Genomic DNA, 27,219 nt, shown 5'->3' on the forward strand with positions numbered 1-27,219 from the left:
ATATTTTGCGAGATGTGGCCGAGGATTCGCCATAGATTACCTTACATTCACATTACGGTTGGGTAAAACCTCGGAAAAACCCAACCAGGTAATCAGCCCAAGCGGGGATCGAACCCGAGCCCGAACGCAACTTCAGACCGGCAGGCAAGCGCCTTAACCGACTGAGCCACGCCGGTGGCTAAATTTATGTAATTACAGCGTAAATTTAATAATGTAAATGAATTTTGTAGGTATGGTAACTCAGGTTACTATTTTCATGGAATGACCCACTTGTTCAATAACGTTTATCAGTGATTATGCGAGTGTTAAAAGAGTCTATCCAAGAATGACAAATCAATTTATTTATATTTTTTATTTGACATTAGATATTAGGTAATCCCGTAATACCTCCTGCAAAGACAATTAGCCTATCATGCAGGCGGTCCTTATTCGAGTCCTGGTCAGCCTGCGATTTTTCGTCGAAAAATCCTTAACGACACTTGTGGAGAATTAGATCGCATTTGAAGTTTTTCTCGGAGTTCTCCCGTTTTCCCATGTTAAGCGTTATCATCATTCCTTCCGATCGTCATTCCATAGCAATCCTTGCACGAAGGGGTTGATATAGGTTCGAATGGGGTTCCCTGCAAACCTTAGTGTAATTTAAAAGTCATGTTGAGTTCAGATAAGTTTGTGAAATAATATCATATAAATAGTTTTTTTTTTATTTTTCAGTCAATCACTTATCATGTTAAGATGGCAAAAATGAATTCTGTTACATCAAAATACAATGTTAAAAAACGTCACGAATATTTTCGACTTACCTTCAAGTCATCTTCAGGTGATGGTTTTCTGACAAACAAATATTTGAACTAGGTAAAATTACTATTTAAACACATTTATAAAACACTAGTAAATAATCTGACCATACATACTTTACATAAAATGGTTGGATGGCGTACATAGTCTTAAATTAAAATTGACATACAGATAGAGAACCTTCCAATGAATATAATACAGTATATATTGAGGCGCATGCAGTGTGGCTGAATTATGAAATTAAAATCGTTTAAAAATTATTATGTGTAAAACTGAAGACTAGACTTGTTCTTTATGACGTTTAATGTATTGGAAGATTGTATGAAGTGGATGTAAAAGAAAATCTCGGTCTATTCGCCATGGTGAGAGGCGTTATATGAAAGATGTACAGTGGAGGTTTTCAGATGGTATGGCCTTCTCATCTTGGCGTTACATGGTAAACCTTAGTGTAGTCAACTGGTGTGGTTGGGAATGCACCTAGGGTCAATGTAATAGTTGTCTCGCATGGACGTAGCAATATGTTCGCCCGACCACTTTAGGGGCTTACTATATAAAAGATACTACTGACAAGTGACAATTAACCAATGTATGAATGACAAGTGACAAGTCTTACTAATTTCTGTTGCATAACACAATGTTACTAATTTGTCAGGAATGAAAGGCAGCATATCGACAAATTTTGATTTAAAATATCACGAAAAAAAGTACTGTTACAATACTAAAATCAGTTTTAAGTATTATTCAATTTTACATTAATTTAATTACGAAAGAAGGAAGACAATCGTAGTCTATGATAAAGTATTCAACATTTATATGTTTCATTGTTGTAAAAATGGAGCGAAACTATTTTCACATCATGTTTCTCGATATTTTTTTTTTCAGTAGGTTATTTTACGACGCTTTATCAACAGCTTAGGTTATTTAGCGTCTGAATGAGATGAAGGTGATAATGCCGGTGAAATGAGTCCGGGGTCCAGCACCGAAAGTTACCCAGCATTTGCTCATATTGGGTTGAGGGAAAACCCCGGAAAAAACCTCAACCAGGTAACTTGCCCCGACCGGGAATCGAACCCAGGCCACCTGGTTTCGCGGCCAGACGTGCTAACCGTTACTCCACAGGTGTGGACTTCTCGATAAATTATGAGAAGAAAAGAATATAGTATTTGGACAGTTTTCTTCCAATTTGACAAAGAAAGTAAAATCAAATAAATTGGATGAACTCCACGCGTGTGCTCAATCAATTGAACCGGAATATTAAGAAACCCCACATGTCTAGAAAACTAAACTTTTCAGGAGATACAGAATACATCTCAGGTCCTAGATTTGTGCCCTTATTATTTGTTTCTTAACACTTTAGCTAAAATGAATGTTGATCGGAATATGTGTCGTTTCTCTTCATAATATCATGAGTATATATGTTTAGAATATGAAATCATACATAACTCAATTTCGTAAAAAATGGACATGTGGGGTTTTTCAATATTGTGATTCAATTAGTCTGGTGCCATCGAGACACAATTTGTACGAAACTTTAGGAAGCGAGCTATGGTATGTATTTACATATTATCTTCCAAATGAATAGTATTAATTTTTATGTGATTACTTAAAAAAATACAGCGTTCGATTACTGTTAAAATAGCCTTATCTTGGTTATAGCTAAAATCCTCTGTGTTGCAGGATTTAAATAAGACTCTGCAGTAGCAAGAATTGTCTCAAATTTAATTCTTGACATGCGAAATATTTCGTTAAACTGGAACTCTAAAAATTAACTCTAAAAGTTCTCCTTCGCCAACATATGAGTTTTTCTTCACTGTCACTATTTGAAGATGAAGTCATATTACATTTAAAATATTATTCTACACTTTTAGGAAAGTTTACCAAGCACAAAGGATTGGTAGAAAACATGCTCGCGATTTTAACTATTTTACAAATGACAAATTTGTACGCAACAATTCGTTGGTAAAACAAATGAAACTGTTAGTAATAATTACTAGTGCTTGTCACTTGTCGTGGAAAATTTACCAATACAGATTTATACAATGTCAATGACAGGTTTTTTTACTTACATATTTACTAAGTTAGTAAAATAGTAATTTTAGCTTTATGCAACACAACCCATGATTATAAATAATAATAATAATAATAATAATAATAATAATAATAATAATAATAATAATAATAATAATAATATTGTCTTGTAACGTTAGGCCGTCACTTGAGATGACAAACATCATCATCTTGACAAGGAAGGAATATCCAATTCCTGCTGACTAGGTTTCTGACAAGGGAAAATTCTATCATGGTGAATTGAAAAGACGATAATGCCATATATTTTTGAAAAGAGGAGGTAAAAGTAAGTCAGTAGGTGAAATTTTTCCGCCTGAGCTCCATAGGGACAAAAGTTATGGGACTGTAAATTTAACATAATAATCTGTGGGAAGTGACTCAATGTGCACACTTAAAGGTGAAAATGAAGTTGTTTTTGAAGTCACTGCATTGCAAACGAGATATTCAGCTGTTATGCATTTGAATTGAAACATTATGGACATCGATCTTCATGCAATGAAGAAATGCTGGGCAAAAATACTTGCGAAAATATATCCATCATATCTGCCTTCCGCATATTCGATGAACCAGAAGCATCTGATTTGATGTTATATGGGTCAGCACGTTTATATTTAGGGAACTTTTTCTGTCATTCGGCTGACACAAGATACATTAGGGAGAAGATCTGTCCGTCCATGGAAATGACTGGAATAGTCGTTCAGGAGTGTGTCGTAGCAGCCTCTGATCCTACTGTGGCATTAATCTCCTTCCTTCATTTAAACGCAGGGTTCGCCCGGAGTGAATCTCTATTTCAAATCAACTTTGATCAGTGTTGAGGATCTGGCGAGGAGTGAAGCCATGATCGATGTACAAATGCTTCACCTTCGACACAAAATTGTCCGAATTTTGCTTCACCTCTGCCTCATTTGATGCGAAATTCCTGCTCGCTTTATACGTCACAGAACGAGAAACGATATGATTGCGCTACTTGCATCTCCATACTCACGAGCCAGAAGCTCTGAAGTTAAGACGGTCATCACTGTCAATTTGAGCCTTCACCTGTAGGCCTCAAAGCCTCACAGTTCTGTCATGAATGATAGCGTTCGTACTTCACATTTGTTTGAAATGCTACAGAACCATGGCATTAATGTCAGCCATTCCAGGTGTTTCTTTCGTCTTCTTCTTCTTCTTCTTCTTCTTCTTCACTTTTGCATCGTAATCGTAAAGCATCTTCTGTGTGATGAGAGCGAATCGATTTTTTACAGAAGTAAAGGATCGTCTCTTTCCGCTGACTGTATCGTCGAGCGCTTTCTGCTTGTAATCGTCGTCTGGTTCTTTTAGGAGAGGGAGCGTAAGAAGACGTGGTGGTTTACGAAGATGTTTCCGTCTCTTCAGCGTCCTCCGCTTTCTGGCCGTCTTATTGGCGTCCCATCATTTGTTCGTCTTCGATGTCACCATAAACTTGCTGCCCATCTTTCACGTCCAAATTTGGTGTCTCGTCAATAAGGAGCGACGTGTACGCTTCCACGACCTCCTGTTCTTCCTGTAACTCATCCCTCAATTGATTTAACATCCGGATGTCTGCGACTGACGGTTTAACGTCACTGGTCCCAAACTCGCGCACCAGCAGCTGAACCACAACTTTAGGATCCATCCTCTGTATGACACAAACGGCAACAATTATTACTTGTCACGCGCCCTAACAGACCACGAATGAGAAACAAAACTTTAGATTGGAGCTTTAACATGTAGTAGCGTCAACATGCATACCCTTCGGTAAGAGGAGAAGAGCTGGCTTACGAATTCGTACGATGAGAGGCGAGGAGTGTCTGATCAGTGATGTCACACAGCCTGAACACAAATCAAACATAAGAGTAGCTACAACAGCAGAAGTAGCTCGGGTAAGACTTATCTTTCCGTAAGATGAAAGTAGGTGGTAGGAGATAATACGCAGTGCCATTTAAAATGCACAACAGCTATAATATCTCGTTTGCAATGCAGTGACTTCGAAACAACTTCATTTTAACCTTTAAGCGTGCACATTGGCTGTTATGTTAAATTTACAGTCCCATAACTTTTGTCCCTATGGAGCTCAGGCGGAAAAATTTCACCTGCTGACTTACTTTTGCCTCCTCTTTCCAAAAATATATGGTATTACCGCCTTTTCAATTCACCATGATAGAAGGTTCCCTTGTGAGTAGTGCAACGTTAAAGCTGCTCCTTTACATCAAAACTTGTATCAATATAATTTAATTAACTTTACATTTAGCAGATTTGATTTGATTTTGCTGAAAGTGATTTAACTCAATTTAATTGCAAGAGATAATTTAATTAGACTTAATGTAGCGTCTGCCTCTGATTGAGACTGGCTGATATGTACATCTATTATCATATACAGTAGTATATTTCATTATTATTATCAATATTATTATTGTCTTATATTTTTATACTTTGTATGTCTCATTTATTTTGACCTACTGTTCACGTTTTATTATGCATTTTTCTTTCTTTCTATAAGTTATATATTAGGGTAAGATTGCCTATATCGCACCACTTTAGCATTTATAATTTTTATTGAACAATACAGTTGTTATTTTCTACATTCCTTTACAGAAATACATTCCCAGAACATTTACCTTTCATGTAAAAAAGAATCCTTGAATTTCCCAACCGCTCAGTGGAATTTTAAATTTATTTTGCCGGTTGTATACATAAAAGTATGTTACATTACCTATTTTTTCTGCATTTGTATTTTTTATCACTTCTGAAAAAACTGCACCCAAATTTGAGGAATTTAACATTGCAAGATATGGAAACTTTGACACCATTTTTCTGCACTTTCTTATTTTTTGACATTGATACACTTCTCTCAGAAAGTATTGTATCTAGAAGGCTGAAATTAATATACAATATCAATGTGATGGCATTTTACACAGTAGGTTAAACAAATTCCAGTTAATTCTGACACCTGACTTGCGCCTTATCATACAGTTTATTACGATTACAGTATTGGATATCGACCATATATTGCCATGTAAGTTTCTATCCATTCAACATAGTACACAAATTAAACTTTTAAAATTGTTTAAAATGGGTCATCAACTTACTGATTGTAATTATTTCCAGATTGGATGAACAGCATCATCGTCAAATTAAATATACATTACTGTCAACATTAAACAACCCAACTTATAATATATTGGCATTTGTAAGACAACCATATTAATTTGAAAAACATTCAAGACAAATTACGAGACTCACACCATGATACACACGTTCTGAATGGTTGAAATATGTGCATTACTGGGAAACAGAAATATGAATATAATAAATGTAATTAAATACTGTAATTTGCAACTCTTCACACTCATAATACATAATTACCTTAGTTTTATATTTTATTGTTTTTATTCCTTTTATATCATGTTACTTCATTATTTCATGTGTGAAGACTTGCAAACATATATATTTTGCAATTTACACGTGTATTTTAATTAATTGACAATAAGGGCAGTTCATTCATTCATTCATTCATTCATTCATTCATTCATTCATTCATTTATTTTATTCCATAGATCTTACATGAGCAATGAAGCTTTAAGATGTGCAGTCATACAAGAGTGTCAATGCGTATCATAACCATGTTGGTTTTTAGTATGTTTTATCTTGCATGCCACTAAATATGTTTTGTATTTATAGAGATTATGTAGAGATTATTGATATTACTGAAATGTACTTCGTATCTGATGATGTTGGCGTAGTCGAACGAAAACGTTCATACGTCTTTTAAACATGTAATGCAAAGGTTTAACACCTTAAACATATGCTGTGAAGTCAGTGACTGAAATAAATACTTTTAATATAAACAAATGAAGTTTATTTCTGCCTTCAGCAAAAATGAAAAATAATTTGCAGTCATTCTTAATGCAAAAAAAGTTATCAATTATTTTTTTTTTTGCAAACTGCTCAGTAGAATTTTAAATTTATTTAACTGGTTGTTTACATAAAGGTATGTTATATATGCCCTATTTTTTTTTTATAACTTCTGAGAAAAGTGTACCCAAAATTGAGGAATTTAACATTGTAAGATATGGAAGTACAGACTCGTCTTAAATTGACAACTCGTTCTTTCCGTATAGTCTTCAGATGCTGTTTCAGACGTTATTAAATGTCATTTCAGTTACACGTTTTTCTAACTTATACTTTTTGTTCTTCAGATCCTCATGAAGACGTATAGGCTAAATGAATGTATGACTTGAGGCTTTCCCGGCGTTTGATATAGAATAACTCTTCTCGGGTTCTCAGCCAGGTGAGTTGGAGATTAGATTCCAAGCTTTCGACGGCTAGCTCTGCCATCTTCAACTCGCCTGGCTGAGAACCCGAGAAGAGTTATTCTATAGGCTAAATAAAGTTTTACTGTACTTTGATTAATATAATCTGTAAAAAATTATTTCGTAGAACTAGCGGTATGTGGCTTGTCATGCCGCAACGAGTTCTTGAATTAATTTCGCTGGCAGACGTTAATGTAAGGAACAGTGCGGCGGTAGACGTGATCTCTGCCTCACACACGTTTCCTTCCTGGAAGTGCGGGCTGCATAAGAATCTGTGACGTTGTTCGCAGGGACGGGGTGCCAGCAGCAGACGGTGAACGGCTCTCTGACGCACGCAGGGGTCTGCGATGGACACGTCACCGGCAAGTATTCAGTGCACCACGTGTGCGCCCCCTCGTCCTTACATGGGGGTGGGTTTCCCTTCATAACGTCATTACGTGGTTCATTAATACACCTTGCATAGCTCATCCACTGTAAGATCACGCCTGGCCATCAATGAAAAGCAGTTTTAATAGAGTTTAAATTCATTGTGTAATATCCGGCTGGAAGCCAGCAGATCCGGCTTAGATTCCCGGTAATCTCTTCTTCATAGTGGGCAGTGGAAGTTTTGTTTTGTGGTTCCTGTGTTGCTATAATAGGTGGTTGACCTTGCGTCAAATTGACCACATAAACGTGGAGTTCCGCTTTTTATGATGCTTTAATGTTGCTCCTAAACCTTAAGAGCGAGAACGGGATGGACCAAGGATTGAAACACCTTGCACAGATATATTATATATTATTATAATGTACCGAAGTACATATGATATTTCCATGCAGATATTCTGCGTCATCATACGATGAAAGAGTAATGGATCCCGGCCAACTAGTCACTCATTACGAGTGCACCTCAGCACATGTGTGGACTTCGGTCCTAGGTTCATAGATATCTATGACGTAGTGCAGAGGGCGGCCACTAGAGGGAACCCAAGAAGGGTCCCGGCCAACTAGTCACTTATTACGAGTGCACCTCAGCACATGTGTGGACTTCGGTCCTAGGTTCATAGATATCTATGACGTAGTGCAGAGGGCGGCCACTAGAGGGAACCCAAGAGTTGGAACTTAAAACTGAGACGATTCTTCCGACGCCGGGGTGGAATCCGGTGTGGCTTAGTGGATAAAGCGTCAGCACGTAGAGCTGAAAACCCGGGTTCAAATCCCGGCGCCGGAGAGAATTTTTCTCCGTTCTATTACTCTTTCATCGTACCTTGCACAGAGATTATTATTTATATCATATATGATAATTGTTATTATTACACTTTGTTATATCATTAGCTGTATTATTATCGCAGTATGTTGTTATTGTTTTCATAATTGTAATTTTCACTATCACCATCATTATTACTATTATTGTTATTATTATTATTATTATTATTATTATTATTATTATTATTATTACTTACTTACTTACTTACTTACTTACTTACTGGCTTTTAAGGAACCCGGAGGTTCATTGCCGCCCTCACATAAGCCCGCCATTGGTCCCTATCCTGAGCAAGATTAATCCAGTCTCTATCATCATATCCCACCTCCCTCAAATCCATTTTAATATCTTCCCATCTACGTCTCGGCCTCCCCAAAGGTCTTTTCCCCTCCGGCCTCCCAACTAACACTCCATATGCATATCTGGATTCGCCCATAAGTTCTACATGCCCTGCCCATCTCAAACGTCTGGATTTAATGTTCCTAATTATGTCAGGTGAAGAATACAATGCGTGCAATTCTGTGGTGTGTAACTTTCTCCTTTCTCCTGTAACTTCATCTCTTTTAGCCTCAAATATTTTCCTAAGCACCTTATTCTCAAACATCCTTAACCTATGTTCCTCTCTCAAAGTGAGAGTCCAAGTTTCACAATCATAAAGAACAACCGTAGTATAACTGTTTTATAAATTCTAACTTTCAGATTTTTTGACAGCAGGCTGGATGGTAAAAGATTCTCAACCGAATAATAACAGGCATTTCTCATATTTATTCTGTGTTTAATTTCCTCCCGAGTATCATTTATATTTGTTACTGTTGCTCCAAGATATTTCTATTATTATTATTATTATTATTATTATTATTATTATTATTATTATTATTATTATTATTATTATTAGCCACCGGCGTGGCTCAGTCGGTTAAGGCGCTTGCTGCCAGTCTGAAGTTGCGTTCGGGTGCGGGTTCGATCCCCGCTTGGGCTGATTACCTAGTTGGGTTTTTTCTGAGGTTTTCCTCAACCGTAATATGAATACAATCTATGGCGAATCCTCGGCCTCATCTTGCCAAATATCATCTCGCTATCACCAATCTCATCGACACTAAATAACCTAGTAGTTGATACAGCGTCGTTAAATAACCAACTAAAATAAATCTTCATCATTTTATGCTATAACCATTTCTATAATACAGGTAATAATAATGGTAATAATAATAGTAATAATAATGATAACAATGATGATGATGATATTAATAATAATAATAATAATAATAATAATAATAATAATAATAATAATAACAATAATGCGCTTACATATTTGTATCAAAGACATGAGAGACTTTCTTTTTTTACGACATAAATTCTAAATTTATATCCCTGGTTCGACGGACCATTATAACTGCCAATTTATGTAACAATAAATTCATCCATGTACATTGTAAATATCTGGAATTGTATAACAGTTAATTCTTAAGATTTTCTAATTTTAGTATTTCCATTCGTTTTAATGTTAGTATTTTATTTAACTCCACTTTCAATTGCAGAAGTTAGTCAAAGTTTAAATTTAAAGTGGGTGGGAAATGATCCTGGAGTCCTATATCAGGAACATGAATTTTTCACATGCCGCAGCCACAACTTCGCTTTTTCCCTTTCAAATTCGTTACCCTAGGCCAGGTTTGAACGCGCGAACCCCTGATCCAACGCCTAGCATCGAAACCACTAGATCACTCAGGACGACCTCCTTGCCGTCATGTGCAGATTTTTTTCTCAAAAATGTAGTTTGCGGTGGTTTGCTACGTATGTACAAGGAAAATGATATTAAGCTACATTTGCAGAAGTTGAACAAATTGATTCTCAGTAGGGAAGACCGGGATATCCTAGTGAGCATTACACCTTCCCTCTCTGTCTAGATAAGTGCAGCCACTAGTAAAATTACTCACCACCATTTACGATCGACATGGCTAAATCTCTGTATGGCAGCAGAAAGCACGTAAATCAATACGATGTAACTCGATTTATTGGACTACAGTTATGTTACTCAAACAGAAGGCTTCCCTTAGCGGAAAGAAATATCGCTAAACTTGTTTACAGGAATGAAGAAATAAATAATTCTTCAGAAACGAAGTGTTTAGCATCACCTATCGTTTATAAAACACGTTTCTGCATGTAGCTTACACAAATAGGCCTATTCGATTCGTAAAATAATAGAAACTAGAGCTGCACAAGATTGGTTCGGAGTACGCAAATCCCGCAGGCTTCAATCTCTCTGTGTCTGCATTTATCATACAAAAAGGAGTTGCTCAGATTTGCAAGTTAACTCACACTTCCCTTTCTTACTTCCATCGTCATCATCTTCCAACGTTTGGGACTTACAACGTATTTGGCAACTTATACGTAGTGTTGTCATTCTCTTCTGGTCTTCCAACATTACTCCAAACGATGACGAAGCGGCAAAGAATGACGATGATGAAGACCGTAACATGACGATGATGATGGGGTTAGATCCAAGATTCGCGAATTCAAGCCCGGCTGAGGCGTTAAAGTCCTTAGCATCATTTCTTGCGAGAGGAAAATAAAGCGCAGGTTCTACAGTAGGTCGCGGATTTACAGCCTGTCTCTGATAGAGGGCTCCAGGCTACATTTGTCGGCAAATTCTCGCCACTTTAAATTTTGACTCTGAAAAGTGTCTGCAATAGGAAGATTCGTTTAAATAAATCAATACTACTATATATATTACTACTGTAATACTAATGCTTCTGTTGCTACTACTGCTTCTGCTACTAATAGGATACTCCTGTACTACTACAACTGCTACTGTATTACTATAGTACTATGACTGTTACTGAAACTGGTATTGATACTCTTACTACTACTACTGCTATTGCAACTATTATTTCTCCTACTGCTGCTATTACGATTACAAATGACGATGACTATGGGAACGAATTTCGACTGCGACTAAGGGAAAGAATTCCGACCATTACTCTGGAAAGGAATTCCGACTGCGACTAAGAGAAAGAATTCCGACCATTACTGTGGGAACGAATTTCGACTGCGACTAAGGGAAAGAATTCCGACCATTACTGTGGGAACGAATTTCGACTGCGACTAAGGGAAAGAATTTCGACCGTTACTGTAGGAACGAATTCCGACTGCGACTAAGGGAAAGAATTCCGACCATTACTGTGGGAACGAATTTCGACTGCGACTAAGGGAAAGAATTCCGACCATTACTGTGGGAACGAATTTCGACTGCGACTAAGGGAAAGAATTCCGACCATTACTGTGGGAACGAATTTCGACTGCGACTAAGGGAAAGAATTCCGAACATTACTGTGGGAACGAATTCCGACTGCGACTAAGGGAAAGAATTCCGACCATTACTGTGGGAACGAATTTCGACTGCGACTAAGGGAAAGAATTCTGACTGTGACTAAAGGAAATAATACCGACTACGATTATGGAAGAGAATTCCGACTAATAGTATGGGAACGAATTTCGACTGCGACTGTAGAAACGAATTCCAATTACGACTGTGGGAACGAATTTCGACTAATAGTAGGTATGGGAATGAATTTCGACTAATAGTAGGTATGGGAATGAATTTCGACTGCGACTGTAGGAACGAATTCCAATTACGGCTGTGGGAACGAATTTCGACTAATAGTAGGTATGGGAATGAATTCCGACTAATAGTAGGTATGGGAATGAATTTCGACTAATAGTAGGTATGGGAATGAATTCCGACTAATAGTATGGGAACGAATTCCGACTGCGACTGTAGGAACGAATTCCAATTACGACTGTGGGAACGAATTTCGACTAATAGTAGGTATGGGAATGAATTTCGACTAATAGTAGGTATGGGAATGAATTTCGACTAATAGTAGGTATGGGAATGAATTCCGACTAATAGTATGGGAACGAATTCCGACTGCGACTGTAGGAACGAATTCCAATTACGACTGTGGGAACGAATTTCGACTAATAGTAGGTATGGGAATGAATTTCGACTAATGGTATGGGAACGAATTCTGACTGCGACGAAGGGAAAGAATTCCGACTAAGACTGTGGGAATTTATTATCGACTATGATTTTGGGAACGAATTTCGACTATGACTGTGGGAACGATTTATCGACTATGATTATGGGAACGAATTCCGACTAAGACTGTGGGAACGAATTTTCGACTATGATTATGGGAACGAATTTCGACTATGACTGTGGGAACGAATTCCGACCACGAATATGGGAACGAATTCCGACCACGACTACGGATACTAATTCCGACGACGCCGACGACAACAACCGTGAGTGAAAAATACGACTGAGAATTTGTGGAATAAAAACTAGTATGCCTCGATAAACTTAACCGGAAAAGCATTTGTTCAGCAACACATCCCTTTGGACTCATTAGCATTGTACTCTAGCTAAGGTGTAGAAACTGGACACTTCCTACCGAGTCTGAAGCAAGAGTTATATTATATAATCTGATGTGAAACACAAGAGCTATTATTAGAAACGCGAATAAATAGTACAGTTAATAGTTTTGCTGAAAATATGACAAGGAATCAAAGATAGAAGCATTTGAGAAAACAATGGAAAATATGAATGACGGTTCTTGCAGAGCCTGGCGCGGAGCAAGTGCGTGCATTTCTGCGCTCTCATGCAGACTTCCTGGAGCGCTTTGTCATGGAGGAAGTGGAACTGGAGCAGCTGGAGCGGTGGATGATCCGCAGCACCCAGCGCGCCAAGAAGCGCCCCGACGGCCCGGGTTCAGGTGAGTGAGATCTTTTGCAACTACTGCAGTTGCTGTGAATAGCATTTCCACACTCGCTTTGATTAGGTCTACCTAAATGTATTTCTATATTTTAAACTCTGAAATAGAAATACTTAGTGCCTTATCAGTAGAATTCTGCGTTCGGTTACCTAAAGCCTCGAAGCAACCCGCAACATATAGGTATATATGGAATATAGGGCCTATGTCGCTTGACGACATCCAACGCTACTTAGTTCAGGTCTGCTGTTCAGTGAACATACTAAAACAAAACAGAGCTAGCCGGTTGGAAATGAGTGTTACAATAGAAGAATTTGGTAGCGAGCACGACATCAGAAAAGAATAAAATGTATTTTATCAGAAAGAAGAAAAAAAATTGTTCATTTGAAACATTTAAAATGTTTACAGTCATTGAGTGTAATGTGTAGAGATTCGTAAAGAACGCACTCATAATTTGTTTATTTTAAGTTTGTGCTGACACATTTTTTTATTTTAACTTTAATTATATCTAAACTGTCTAGTTCAGGGGGTAGACAAATTCCGGAAGCCAAGTAGCCGCGGCGACTAAAATTTTTACGTGGAGACTTAGTTTTTTTTTATTAAGGTGAACATTTTTTAAGACTTCAATTTCTTTTATGTCACTAGGAATAGTACATAATGTCAACAAAAGCTGTTATGGGAAGAAATTCGAATGTCGTTATAAATTAATATTGTTACATTTGTTGCGCAGCTCAAGACACTGTCCTACGTAGCTTCAGACCGACTCTGAGAGCGTGTTTGTGTTACATAGTTATATATTTTAATATTGTTTAGCAGGAATGGTTTTCTCATTGCGTGTGTGGACACAAAATGGTGGCTACTGAAAAACTTTTAGTTTTGTTTATCCCTGATAAAAATTATTTTTAATTCATATAAGCTGTCTTTAATAAATAGTTTGTTATTATTGTTATTAAATTCAAGTGGTAGTTTATACATGAGTATTATTCCTGTTGTTCACCGTGTAATACAGCGTCGCTAAATAACCAAGTAACAAAAAAACTTACGTGGCCTTTTAACGTATCACTGGTGCACCTGATACAAGTCTCTAAGATCACATGCATTTCACGATTTTGAAATCAAGCTTCCAGTCTCTCGTAGAATTTAGCCCACTCTTAAAATGGATTTGCTTGTGGGAGGATGCACATTTCATTTCCTTCGTGTACGCCACTAACCATGTGTACCTATTTTTTTAATTTTGTAAACCAGAGCATGCACTGCACTTTACGCTGTGGCGTCCACATCTCGACTGACAAGGAAACTACTGATACAGTCATAACTTTTTCTCATTCCGTTTCCGTCTTGCTCGGCAGGTGAAGCAACAATGTCTTTGCAAGTATGACAGAACAAATCTGGGGGAGATTTTTTATCGACTGCGCTTTATGTTACAAAATTATAATATACAAATCCCACATTATACGCTGTTACTTATGTATACCTTCAGCCAGGACAACCCATACTTTGAAGCTAGTATTTTTTCTGTGATTGTGACATAGCTATGTAATATTTTCTTCTGTTCACAGGGAAGAATGGACGCAAAACGAGCTTATCGAGATGGAAAGTAAGTATTAATGATAAATTTCAACTACTAACACGTAGGTTTCGTTCACGCTCATAATTAATAATAATAATAATAATAATAATAATAATAATAATAATAATAGACTGATAATATTCCATTATTATTATTATTATTATTATTATTATTATTATTATTATTATTATTATTATTATTATTATTAGGCCTATTATTAAGGAATTTACAATAAAAATAGTTTTGCTTGTTTCAAAGAAAATATTGAATTTCTCTATAATGTTCTATCTGTTACAACTTCTTCTGTCGGTTCTTACCTTCGTCGTCCTTCTTCTCCTACTTAATCCTCCATTACCTTCCCCACTATTCTTGCTTTCTCTTCCTCTCTTCTTCTTTTGTTGTCCTCGGTGTCGTGCAGTTACCATGTTGACCCTTGGGTATTCGGCTAACATGTACAGTGTGGCAAAAAAAAAAACCGGACCGACCCTTGTAGCTGATTTCAGAGCCTTGTTCACTCCAGAGCACGATAGACTGGTAACTAAGAGTTTCGTGGTTCGAATCCTCCTGGGAAGGAAACTTTTCTTGTTCCTTATTCAAATTTATTCCCCTTGCTTTAATTTTTTTAACTTCAGTTCTTCTGTTTTGAATTTTTCTGATTTGAATTCTTCTTGCTTTAATTTTCCTTGCATTAATTATTGCGGCTGTAGTTCTTCTATCTTGAATTGTGCTGTCTTGAATTCCTCTATCTTTAATTATTTTGCGTTGAATTCTTCTAGCTTGAATTCCGCTTGCTTTAATTATTGCGGTTGTAGTTCTGTCTCGAATTCTTCTCATTTTAATTCTTCTGTATTAAATTCTTCTAGCTTGAATTCCGTTCGCCTTAATTTCTGCTGCTATAGATCTGTCTTGAATTATGATATCTTGAATTCTTCTAATTTTAATTCTTTGTATTAAATTCCGCTTGCTTTAATTTTTGCAACTTCAGTTCTTTTGTCTTGAATTCTTCCAGCTTGAATTCTCCTTGCTTTGATTTTTGCTACTTTAGTTCCCTTGTCGTAGATTGTGCTGTCTTGAATTTTTCTGTCTTCAATTTTCTTGGTCAATTAATGTAGGCTTGCGTATAATCGCCAGTTCGAAATTTGAAGATAATTATGAGAAAGTAATGTTCATACCATAATATTATGGAAAGCCAGCATTAACCGGTTTCTTAGAAGAGCTATTATAATTATTATGAAAATATTTAAATTCGTATTTCATTTACTCCAATACACGGATAACCATGACATAACAGTGTAGTCGAGCTGGCAATGTCTAGCTACTGGAAATGAGGGAAGCTATCTGTAACATTATAGTGTATTCAGTTGGAAGTCACTGATTAACAATTAATTAATTAATTAACTATATCATATGATTTGCATTGAACATGATATGATACTATTATAGTACGAAGATTATAATGATTATTATCATCATCAACATCATCATCAATATTATGAACTCGAAGAACTTGGTCTAATTGGTCTGTTGAAATTGGTCAATAAAATTTATTTTGGATCTTCTGAATAGTCTTATTCACCTGGGTTTATATTAGTTTGCTGTTTTTGGAAGTTAATATTCTTGTAATCTCGATAAATAGTTCTTCCAATTTTGTCTGCATTATCTAAATTATGTTATGCAGGACGCCATTCCTTATTCCGTTTTCTTTTTGTCCAGCAATATGTATCTCACCATTACCTTCAAAACCTTATCTCTTCCACTTATATTATCCTTAAATGATTCTTGTATAAAATTTATGGATTGTTGCGGGTTTAACATGTTTCACTAATGTCCTTTTGAGCGTTCTAAAGATTTGTCTGAACTTGTTTACATTTGCATGAGTATCGTTATTAGTTTCATAAGAGATCCTGAATCCCACATATGAAACAGCTGACTTGTTTTGTTATACCCTATTCTGTTCCTAGTTTAGCATTATTCCATTTATCGACAACGAATGCCGTGCCATTTCTCACAGGATCAGTGGCGATTCCTCCATGAAGGATATGAGGATGATCCTACAGTTTAATTTCGTGCCTCTGAGGATAGAAAACATTTTAATTACAGATTTTGATTTTCAATGCGTCCCGAAATATTAATTTCCTTTAAGCTTCCACTTTCTGTCGTGAGTTGTCGTCACTGCACAACTCGGAAATAATTTCCGAGGAACCATCCAAATATCTTACAGCAAACGGTAATTCTAACAGTGAAGTTAGCGGACAGGGGAAGGTGCGGAGGACGGGGTATGGCTTGAGTTTAACCGCATTTGAGGATATGACCGCGTATCCTAATACTACTACGACCCTTCTTTCTGGGTGGTGGAGACCCTGTCAGAGATTACAATAGGAATTTTCAAGTACCCTTATAGCCTCCTTAAATGCAATTCATTGGTCATTTTAAAAGAATAAACGAAATAATAAATAATTTAAATGATATACTATAAAAAATAAAATTAATAAAAAAACAAAATTACATAAAATTAATAAAATAAGCTATAATAAGTAAAATAATTAACAGGATTTTCAGATGACAGGATAGCCGAAAGAATATCTGAAGTTGTATTTTATCATTTAGAAGAATTTAACTGTAGCAAGAAATTAATTACGCAAACGTACGACGGAACATCGGTAAATATCGGGCAGTACAATGGCTTAGGAGACATTTTCGCAACTAAAATGGGGAGAAGAATCTAACTTCACTACTAATAAATTGCCAGTTCCAGAATAGTGAGTCAAAGACTAACATAAGCCTACTTGTATTGATTTTGCATACTCTATTATATTATTATTATTATTATTATTATTATTATTATTATTATTATTATTATTACTACTACTATTACTACTACTACTACTACTACTACTACTACTACTAATATTATATTATTATTAATATTAGTTTCTGTCTTGGTCATCAGTCGTCAATCTCATATCCTACATACAAAAAATATCACGAATCGCCACTGCACAGGATTCCTTTGAACCACTGCGTAATGTATCTGCGCCGTTGTTTTCGCCCTACTCCTAAGTGTCCTTTACTTACAAAAGAGCATTAAAACAAAAGCTTTATTAGCTTCACTAACACACAAAGTTCATGATGTAAAATATCGGTTGTAGATACTAAAACATCTTGTGTTTTGCTCTCAGTTCTGTGTGCATGCAGATAAGCGGCAGATGCTGCAGGAACTGACAAGGTCTCTTCAGCAGAAGCCTACCAAAGCTCACGTCCTCTGGGAACTTGCTGGCTGCATTTGTTCTGCTGTCGGAGCCGAAGGTTACCGGTTATATCTCGCAGAACGAGGAGATCCGGAGATGCTGGGCCTCTACCTGGGCCAGGACGGAAGGTAGGTGTTTTCATTTAAGTACGGAATGAATTAAGTACAGGTGAGGAGACGAGACCTGGCATATGAGCTGCGCGAGAAGGGAAATAATGAGCTATCAGAAAGAGAGTTTGTTTCATTGGTTAATATTATACGAATCTACTGACACGTAAGTTCATCTCAGAATAAAACTTATCTTCACTCTCCATGCCCATTGGTGATGCAGTCACGGCGCATTACAAGGTCACAGGACAGGTCTTGCCTCCTCTAGTGTAACTACAGGGTTTCAATAGTAGTAGTCGGACAGAGTGCTGCATTGGAGTTAAATCGCTCGCTTGAACTCGGTCGAGTGTCGCACCCTCGAGTGAGATGCGATCGGTCGTGATACGCTCGTAATAAATAGAAGCACAGTACAAGGTCATCTCACCGACATGTCTTATCTTATATGGAAGGCGACAGATAAGATACACGTATGTTTTGCTCACACGGTAAAAATAAGGCTTTATTGTCTGCGTTTATGACGAACGTTTAATGGAACAGTCAATGGAACGTACCAAAACAGAAACATGAAGTTATAAATAAAATAGTATGAAAAACTTCGATATACAGTTATTATTGCTAATTAATAATAATTATTCAGTATTTGATTTACCACATATATAATATGATAGATCCATACATAGTGTTCCGCCTATATACTGCGACAATGTAGAACGTTTTACAAAATATTATTGATATAGCAGTAGATTAATAACAATATTAGTACAGAGATAACGTCACAGAAAATATAATAAAACGAATAATCATGCTGCACAACTGTTACAGACGCAAAGATTGATACACTAATTATTAGAGATTATTATTATTATTATTATTATTATTATTATTATTATTATTATTACTAGAAAACTTGATATAGTTCTTGCATTATCGTTATTGTGTTCTCCATTTATAATAATTACATTTACATCCAATAACATCTATCAGATGTGGCAAAAACAAAATCACTCCTGTGTGGGGGGAAAAAAAACATTTACCTCCAACATTTAGGCTATATTACATTTTAAAGCAAGTTTTGTAGTTGTACTATGGAGAGGTTAGTTAAACACTGCAAAGTTTTGAAATGATAAACATCTATGATGTTACTATACAGTTCATCACTGTAATAAGAACGAATGTCTAACGCTCGGCTTATACCGTTCGAGGATTTATCGCTCGTTACAATTTTACCCACCATGCATGTGCGCTACCTATCGGATTTTGCTATGAACTACTTGGCGCTCGAGCGAAAAAGTCCGATGCAGACCTCTGTCGGATAGTAAAGAGCGAAAATGTTTTAACTGATAACATAGTTTGTCAGATTGTCAATGAATCTTAAAATAGCTGCTCTAAATGGCTATCCGTTCTACATAAGTGATGCTATTTTATATACCGCTGATTCTCTGAAGTTGTAAACAGCACATTCTTTCGAAGTCTTCAACACAGTTCAATTACTTAGATCTTTTGCCATGTCACTTTTCCTTTTACGAACATAATAACGTTTCTAAAAATAGAGAATCGACAAACAGTTATTTTTCTGAGACTTGAGAACAGAAGAGATATCAGGAAACGTTATCCAGAAAATGAACTCAACGTCTTTATCTTAATTGACAGCTACTCACCACAAGGATAAGAAAACAAAGCTCCGTAAATACTGCAAGCTTCGTGATGAACGAAAATGCTACGGAAGGCTTTCTCTTTCACTTCTTTTCCACTTCATTTTCTTACAGCTGATTGACGTCTTGTAATTACAAGCAATAAAGCAAATTTAGATTATATTTAATTAAAAATGTTATACGATGAAAGAGTAATGGAACGGAGAAAAATTCTCTCCGGCGCCGGGATTTGAACCCGGGTTTTCAGCTCTACGTGCTGACGCTTTATCCACTGAGCCACACCGGATTCCACCCCGGCGTCGGAAGAATCGTCTCAGTTTTAAGTTCCAACTCTTAGGTTCCCTCTAGTGGCCGCCCTCTGCACTACGTCATAGATATCTATGAACCTAGGACCGAAGTCCACACATGTGCTGAGGTGCACTCGTAATGAGTGACTAGTTGGCCGGGATCCGACGGAATAAGCACCGTCTTAAATCACTTCGCATATCATATATATTATTTTAATGTACCGAAGTACATATGATATTTCCATGCAGATATTCTGCGCCATCATACGATGAAAGAGTAATGGAAATATCATATGTACTTCGGTACATTAAAATAATATATATGATATGCGTAAATTACTTCGTGATTTAAGACGGCGCTTATTCCGTCAGATCCCGGCCAACTAGTCACTCATTACGATTGCACCTCAGCACATGTGTGGACTTCGGTCCTAGGTTCATAGATATCTATGACGTAGTTCAGAGGGCGGCCACTAGAGGGAACCTAAGAGTTGGAACTTAAAACTGAGACGATTCTTCCGACGCCGGGGTGGAATCCGGTGTGGCTTAGTGGATAAAGCGTCAGCACGTAGAGCTGAAAACCCGGGTTCAAATCCCGGCGCCGGAGAGAATTTTTCTCCGTTCCATTACTCTTTCATCGCATGATGACGCAGAATATCTGCATGGAAATATCATATGTATTTCGGTACATTAAAATAATATATATAAAAAATGTTATACATTTTACATACGTACTGTAAAATGGAAGAACTATTGTAGGTTTTTCATTATTTTTAGTTTGCTGAGCACACATAGAAATGTTTGAGTTTGAAAGGAATTATTTGTTATACCCATTAATTATTTATTTTTCTTCAATTGTTATTGTAATCTACCTTTTTTTTTCAATTTTTAACTGCCGATTTCATCCCGTAGACGAGTAATTTTGCAGATTCATTTTTAAGTTTGTTTGATCAATCATGTACAGTAGTGGAAAAAAAAACCGGACCGACCCTTGCAGTTGATTTCAGAACCTTGTTCACTCCAGAGCACGATAGACTGGTAACTAAGACTTTCGCGGTTCGAATCCTGCCTGGGAAGGAAGCTTTATTTTGTTCCTTATTCAAATTTATTCCCAATACTTTTCGATTGCTGGTAAAATTCATATTCTGGGAATAATAAGTTAATAAAGTAGTAAAATATCGCTGCAATCGAAAAGTATTGGGAATAAATTTGAATAAGGAACCAAAAAAGTTAGCTTTTCAGGCAGGATTCGAACCACGAAAGTCTTAGTTACCAGTCTATCGTGCTCTGGAGTGAACAAGGCTCTGAAATCAGCTACAAGGATCGGTCCGGTTTTTTTTCCCCCACTACTGTACTAAGTAAGGGTAAATTTGGTATGTAAATACGTTTTTTTTTTTTTAATTATTATTAATCATTGCAATGCCTATCTGCAGTATCTGTGTATGATCTGTGCTACTTACTGTTTAAGTATTTTTTCAGAATTATTAAGGTGCAGTATACCATAGTAAAACTGTTGCTAAATGTACATTAGTCAAGGTTTGTAATAGCCATTTTGTTGTGGGTGTGAAATTTTTAAATAAAATTCCACTCGATATTAGAAATATTGATAACAGTAGAGTTTTTAAAACCAAGTTAAAAGATATGCCTTTTAGCAAAAACTTTTACACAGTACAGGAATAAGTTGAATGTAATATTTATGTAAATAGTTTTAACTTTGATGAAGCCTGTTGTAATTTTATATTATATAACTATTTTTAAATAAAGTAATCTAAACTGTTCCAGCAGAATTAATACAAGAGGGTGGAAGTGCATTATCTAACGAAATTTATAAGCTTGTACTTGCTATTTGGGAAAAGGAAATTGTACCAGAACAATGGAAGGAGTCCATAATCGTACTATGTTTAAGGAGGGGGGACAAGACTAACTGTAGTAACTTTCTAGGAATATCACTTTTGTTGACGTCGTACAAAATTTTGTCCAATATTCTTTTGAGAAGACTAACTTCATATGTAGATGAAATTATTGGGGATCATCAGTGTGGTTTTAGGCGTAATAGATCAACTATTGACCAGATATTTTGTATTAGACAGATAATGGAGAAAAAATGGGAGTATAAGGGTACAGTGCATAAGTTATTCATAGATTTCAAAAAGGCATATGACTCGGTTAAGAGAGAAGTTTTATATGATATTCTTATTGAATTTGGTATTCCCAAGAAACTAGTTCGATTAATTAAAATGTGTCTTAGTGAAACATACAACAGAGTTCGTATAGGTCAGTTTCTGTCAGATGCGTTTCCAATTCACTGTGGGCTAAAGCAAGGAGATGCACTATCACCTTTACTTTTTAACTTTGCTCTAGAGTATGCCATTAGGAAAATCCAGGATAACGGAGAGGGTTTGGAATTGAAAGGGTTACATCAGCTTCTTGTCTATGCGGATGACGTGAATATGTTAGGAGAAAATCCACAAACGATTAGGGAAAACACCAGGGTTGTAGTCCCAAACTTTACAGTGCCGGAGCTCTTTATGTTTTTTTTTTTTTAACTTTTGAGAAAGGGGAAGGTTTGAATGCAAGAAAAATAAATAAATAAGACAAAGAAAGAAATGTCATAAAGTAAGACTTAAGGAGAATGCAAGGCTACTCCATTTAGCTTCTGAAGCTCAAGTAGGCCTAAACCGAAATGGTCACTGTAAGGGTAGTCATTCTGCGCAATGTAATAAGCTGATCTAAATTTCGCTTTTGTTGCTTCACGGAAGACTGCACTCGTTTATTCGCCAACATTTTCAATTAGTGCTGCTTATGATTAGGTTTTCTCCAGAGCAGTTGTTTGCGCGCTTTCAATCGGAGACCTCCGGTTACCTCCGATTGATGCCGCGCAGGTTGTATATGTGCTATGGCGCAGACATACACTTTCCGCTGAGCATTCCTTTAATCGGATCAGGTAGTGATTCGAGTCCGCTGACGTCCGCGTATCTTTTGAAATAAGTTGTAATTTGTTGTTGTTTATTCTCTCTTTTATGTTTATGTCTCTCTCTCTCTCTTAATTCGGCTCTTTTTTTCTTGTGTTGCTTGAAGTGCTATGTTAGCTGACAGATTTTTTCTAGTTTTAAAATTCATAGTATATGTGGAAAGGCGTATTAGTTTTATGTCATTGATCAAATTAATAACATTCAATTTAACTGCAAAACTAACGGAGAAGTAAAGCTTTTCAGTAGCTAATGTAAACGTTTATACTGTAGTTCTCCTAGAAACTCTGGTTTAATCGCAAACTGTGTTTGTCAATTATTATTCTAATCGGTTTAGTTTAATGTAAAATATATTGAGGGAGCTTCAGAATGGAATAAAAGAAACGTGGGCTATCAATGGGTTAAAGTTTACTGTCCAACATAATTTATTCAGATTCTTCACCGGACAGGATTGTGATTATTGTGTTAAAGGGTGTCAGTATTTGAACTGCCTCTTCTAAAACGCGCCACTCTTTCTCTGTAATAAAAATATAAGCGGATATCAACTTAAGAATAATTGTAATTATATTATTACCACACGTTTCTTTAGTTTCATTCAGAAACTCAATATTTTAATCCAAACAATAAAATATAACTCAAGTTGTCTAAATAGCAAAATATAACTCAAGTTGTCTTTTAAATATTTCATGTGTTTTTTATTGCCTCGAAAGTTACGTTTTAGAGAAATTTCAAGACTTTTTCCTACACTGTGGGCCTTTGGGAACAATAGCACTTAAACAATTTAAAAAGAAATCGTATCAAATGTTTTGCGTAATTGTTTTCATCAAGTTCGCGTTTGTGCGATCGCTTCAAATGGTCCATCACCCTTAGAGTAAATTCGCCCACAAAGTTTACAATGTGCGACTTTATTATTACATTCAACTAAATTAAAGAATTTCCATGCGACGGATAGCCTATCCGATTTTGTGCCATTTTATTCCACTCACAACTACAGTCAGTCCGTACGCGCCGGTCGTCCTTGAGCTACCTGTCGTTTCGCTCCGAACCACCGCATCCCTCCGTATGTCCCCTGTTCCACCTACGGTAGTACCGGAGATCACCGGTGGAGAGCTTTATTCCTAATCTCCGATTCCTCCGCGGTAGCAGTCACTCCGATGAGCAGCACTGTTTTCAATTGATTGCTTTTCAGACATATGAATAATTTTTTGTGCTATATTATGAGCACTGGATTTCTTGTGTTAAATTATTTTTTCGTACTGACTTAAGCAGATCTTATCTGATCTGGTCGATCCGTAGCAATTTACTGAATATGAGCGTCATTCATTAGATACAGAAATACTCTTTTTTTTTAATGCACCTCACGTAGTTACTTCATGACACACTTTACAGCCTAGCGTACATTCCTTACAATCAAACCACGGATAAGCTTTTTTTCTTGACCACATATATTTTCTTAATTCCATACATTTGGCCACTCACTTTGCAGGCCGACATTTTGGCTTTCACTATTTTGAACATCATGACGTTGAATATTCTTCGCAGTCATACTGGAACTGCATCTTTTATAACAGTATCTCTGATTGGATTACTAGGTTCATCAAATAGAAGCGATGGGCTTGAGATATCAACAATATCAGGAGAGGAAGTAATGGCAATGACACGAGAAAAGAAAGAAGTTAATGTTTTTTGTCTATGTTTATTTTGTTCCATATTTACTGAAGAGCAATATATAAAAACAAAAGTTTCAAGCAGTATTTTAGTCACGTTATAGGCAGTAAATTAACTGTTTAAAATTCACTTAATAAAATAACCGGGAAACAAATACAACACATTTCGGTAAGTAACACCATAGACAATCTCTGTATCGTACAAAGACACGAAAACTAACGAAATAAGATACGGAACGACAGTGAATTAGGAATGCGATCATTTCGCTCAGGTGGACTAAAGTTTAGTTTGGTGGTTGTCCTGTCACTGATTCTTCCCCCATTTCTCACCACACACACCGTTTACGCTCCTAGCGGTCTCGTGGCCCTCTACTACCGAACTTGTTCCGATTTTCTAAATCAGGCATGTCAGAAATCAGACACTGAAAGTGCAGTGTATGTGCGCGGAACGCCGGTCTGCGCAGATTGCGTCATTCACGTGTTGCTCTTTCCAGTTCTTAGCGGGAGTGATGTACAAGAATCTATTCTGCACGTCTAGTGTTCAATTAAATTAACATTTGGACATTATAAACATACTTAGCAGAAGGAAAAAACACAATTATTGTCAGTGTCTATATTTGACAATAATTGTAACACAAGAAACAATAGACTTAGTTACAATTAACAAAGCATCGTTTGTAAAGAATCATTTATTTACACGATTTTTATACAGTATTTGAATAAAATATAAATATTGCAGTAATTTCGAAACAACAAAAAACGAACACAGTATTTCATTTTACATAGTAGGTACTGATTATTTCAAAGTAATACTCTTTCATTGTTCCTCAAGCATTATTGGGACCATTGGTGCACAAATGTTAAAGAAAATATGTTACTCCCAATTACATGCAATAGGACATTGTGAGGCTTTCACACTGGAATCATTTCCTTGCTGTATATTAATATAAATCCACATTATTATTAATAAATTGGATAAATTAAGCTTGAATTTAAATTTATATATAGTTTATTTGGAAAACGATGAGCAAGTATCAGCAAGTTGGGAGCGTTACTGAATTGAGTTAAAAGAGTACTTCACACGCTGTGAAGTGGGGACATTTTCTTTATGTCAGGTTTAAACGTAAGTATATTAAGATAATATAGTAACGTGAGATGGAAAATTCGCCATTATGTATTATTTTTCTAGAAACTTTTTTCGCTTCACAAATAGTTGCTTTCTTCCTTCCCTTACAACCTCAAGACCCTCATATGTATTCTTCACTCAATATTCTCATCACTTATCAGCTTATCAAATAAAGTTGTAAGTCGTCTAACCATTGATGGATGTGTTAGTACAGACTTCAAAACAACATCATTGTCATGTTTGTCTTGCCGTGAGAGTACTAATTAAGAAATAAGAGCAGGCGAATATCATATTTTGAGAACTTTACTAATCTGATTTAAATTCTCACATCACTATTAGGTCCACATGATATGATGAAAGCCTTTCATTTTAAAATAATTACTGTTGGCTGAGGAAAACATCATAACAGTTACGTTATATGATTCGTGATTTCTCTTCTTCGTTATATCTGTGGACTCCTCACTTTATTTTCATAACGCATTCACAATCACAGCTCAATGAGCACACCCGTACTGATGTGTGTTACTGAAACCAAAGCTGTTCTGCTACTGCAGGTAATGTACAGCCCTGTCGCGTTCCCCTCCAAGCCGATTCGCTCCCTCCAGGTAGGGGAATAGGAACTGCACAATGCACAGAGACCAGTGCACAATGTGCGCGACTGCACAATGTGCAGGGTTTTGACATGCCTGCTCTAAAGAAAGCGCAGAAAATATACTCACTAAATATTCTGGCATTAACTAAGATATCGTTAGCTGGGAAAGTATTGTGATGTCAAAACAGATTTTAAAATTCCAAATCAGTGCCGGAACTCCGCTCCACCTCCACTACATCCCTGGAAAACACGGGAATTTTACTTGAAGCAAGTAAAAAGATAGGTTTGGAAGTAAATCCCGAAAAGACAAAGTATATGATTATGTCTCGTGACGAGAATATTGTACGAAATGGAAATATAAAAATTGGAAATTTATCTTTTGAAGAGGTGGAGAAGTTCAAATATCTTGGAGCAACAGTAACAAATATAAATGATACTCGGGAGGAAATTAAAGACAGAATAAATATGGGAAATGCCTGTTTTGTATGGTTGTGAAACTTGGACTCTCACTTTGAGAGAGGAACATAGATTAAGGGTTTCTGAGAATAAGGCGCTTAGGAAAATATTTGGGGCTAAGAGGGATGAAGTTACAGGAGAATGGAGAAAGTTACACAACACAGAACTGCACGCATTGTATTCTTCACCTGACATAATTAGGAACATTAAATCCAGACGTTTGAGATGTGCAGGGCATGTAGCACGTATGGGCGAATCCAGAAATGCATATAGAGTGTTAGTTGGGAGGCCGGATGGAAAAAAGACCTTTAGGGAGGACGAGACGTAGATGGGAAGATAATATTAAAATGGATTTGAGGGA

At 36.4% G+C, this 27,219-nt stretch overlaps 1 protein-coding gene across 5 annotated transcripts in view; it reads left to right on the forward strand.

The window, feature by feature from the left end:
* The window catches only part of LOC138694873 (probable 3',5'-cyclic phosphodiesterase pde-5), a 453,748-nt gene that overhangs the window by 359,286 nt on the left and 67,243 nt on the right, over positions 1 to 27,219 (forward strand). For 4 of the 5 annotated variants that reach the window (XM_069819021.1, XM_069819048.1, XM_069819030.1 and 1 more), the window contains 4 exons: positions 7,463 to 7,534; positions 13,035 to 13,187; positions 14,744 to 14,781; positions 17,934 to 18,130. In XM_069819021.1, coding sequence (XP_069675122.1) covers positions 7,463 to 7,534; positions 13,035 to 13,187; positions 14,744 to 14,781; positions 17,934 to 18,130 — 460 coding nt within the window. The remainder of the gene's footprint in view (positions 1 to 7,462; positions 7,535 to 13,034; positions 13,188 to 14,743; positions 14,782 to 17,933; positions 18,131 to 27,219) is intronic. The other variant, XM_069819057.1, reaches the window with a different exon arrangement.

This window comes from Periplaneta americana, chromosome 1, assembly GCF_040183065.1.
Source record: "Periplaneta americana isolate PAMFEO1 chromosome 1, P.americana_PAMFEO1_priV1, whole genome shotgun sequence".
In the NCBI taxonomy this organism is placed as follows: domain Eukaryota; kingdom Metazoa; phylum Arthropoda; class Insecta; order Blattodea; family Blattidae; genus Periplaneta; species Periplaneta americana.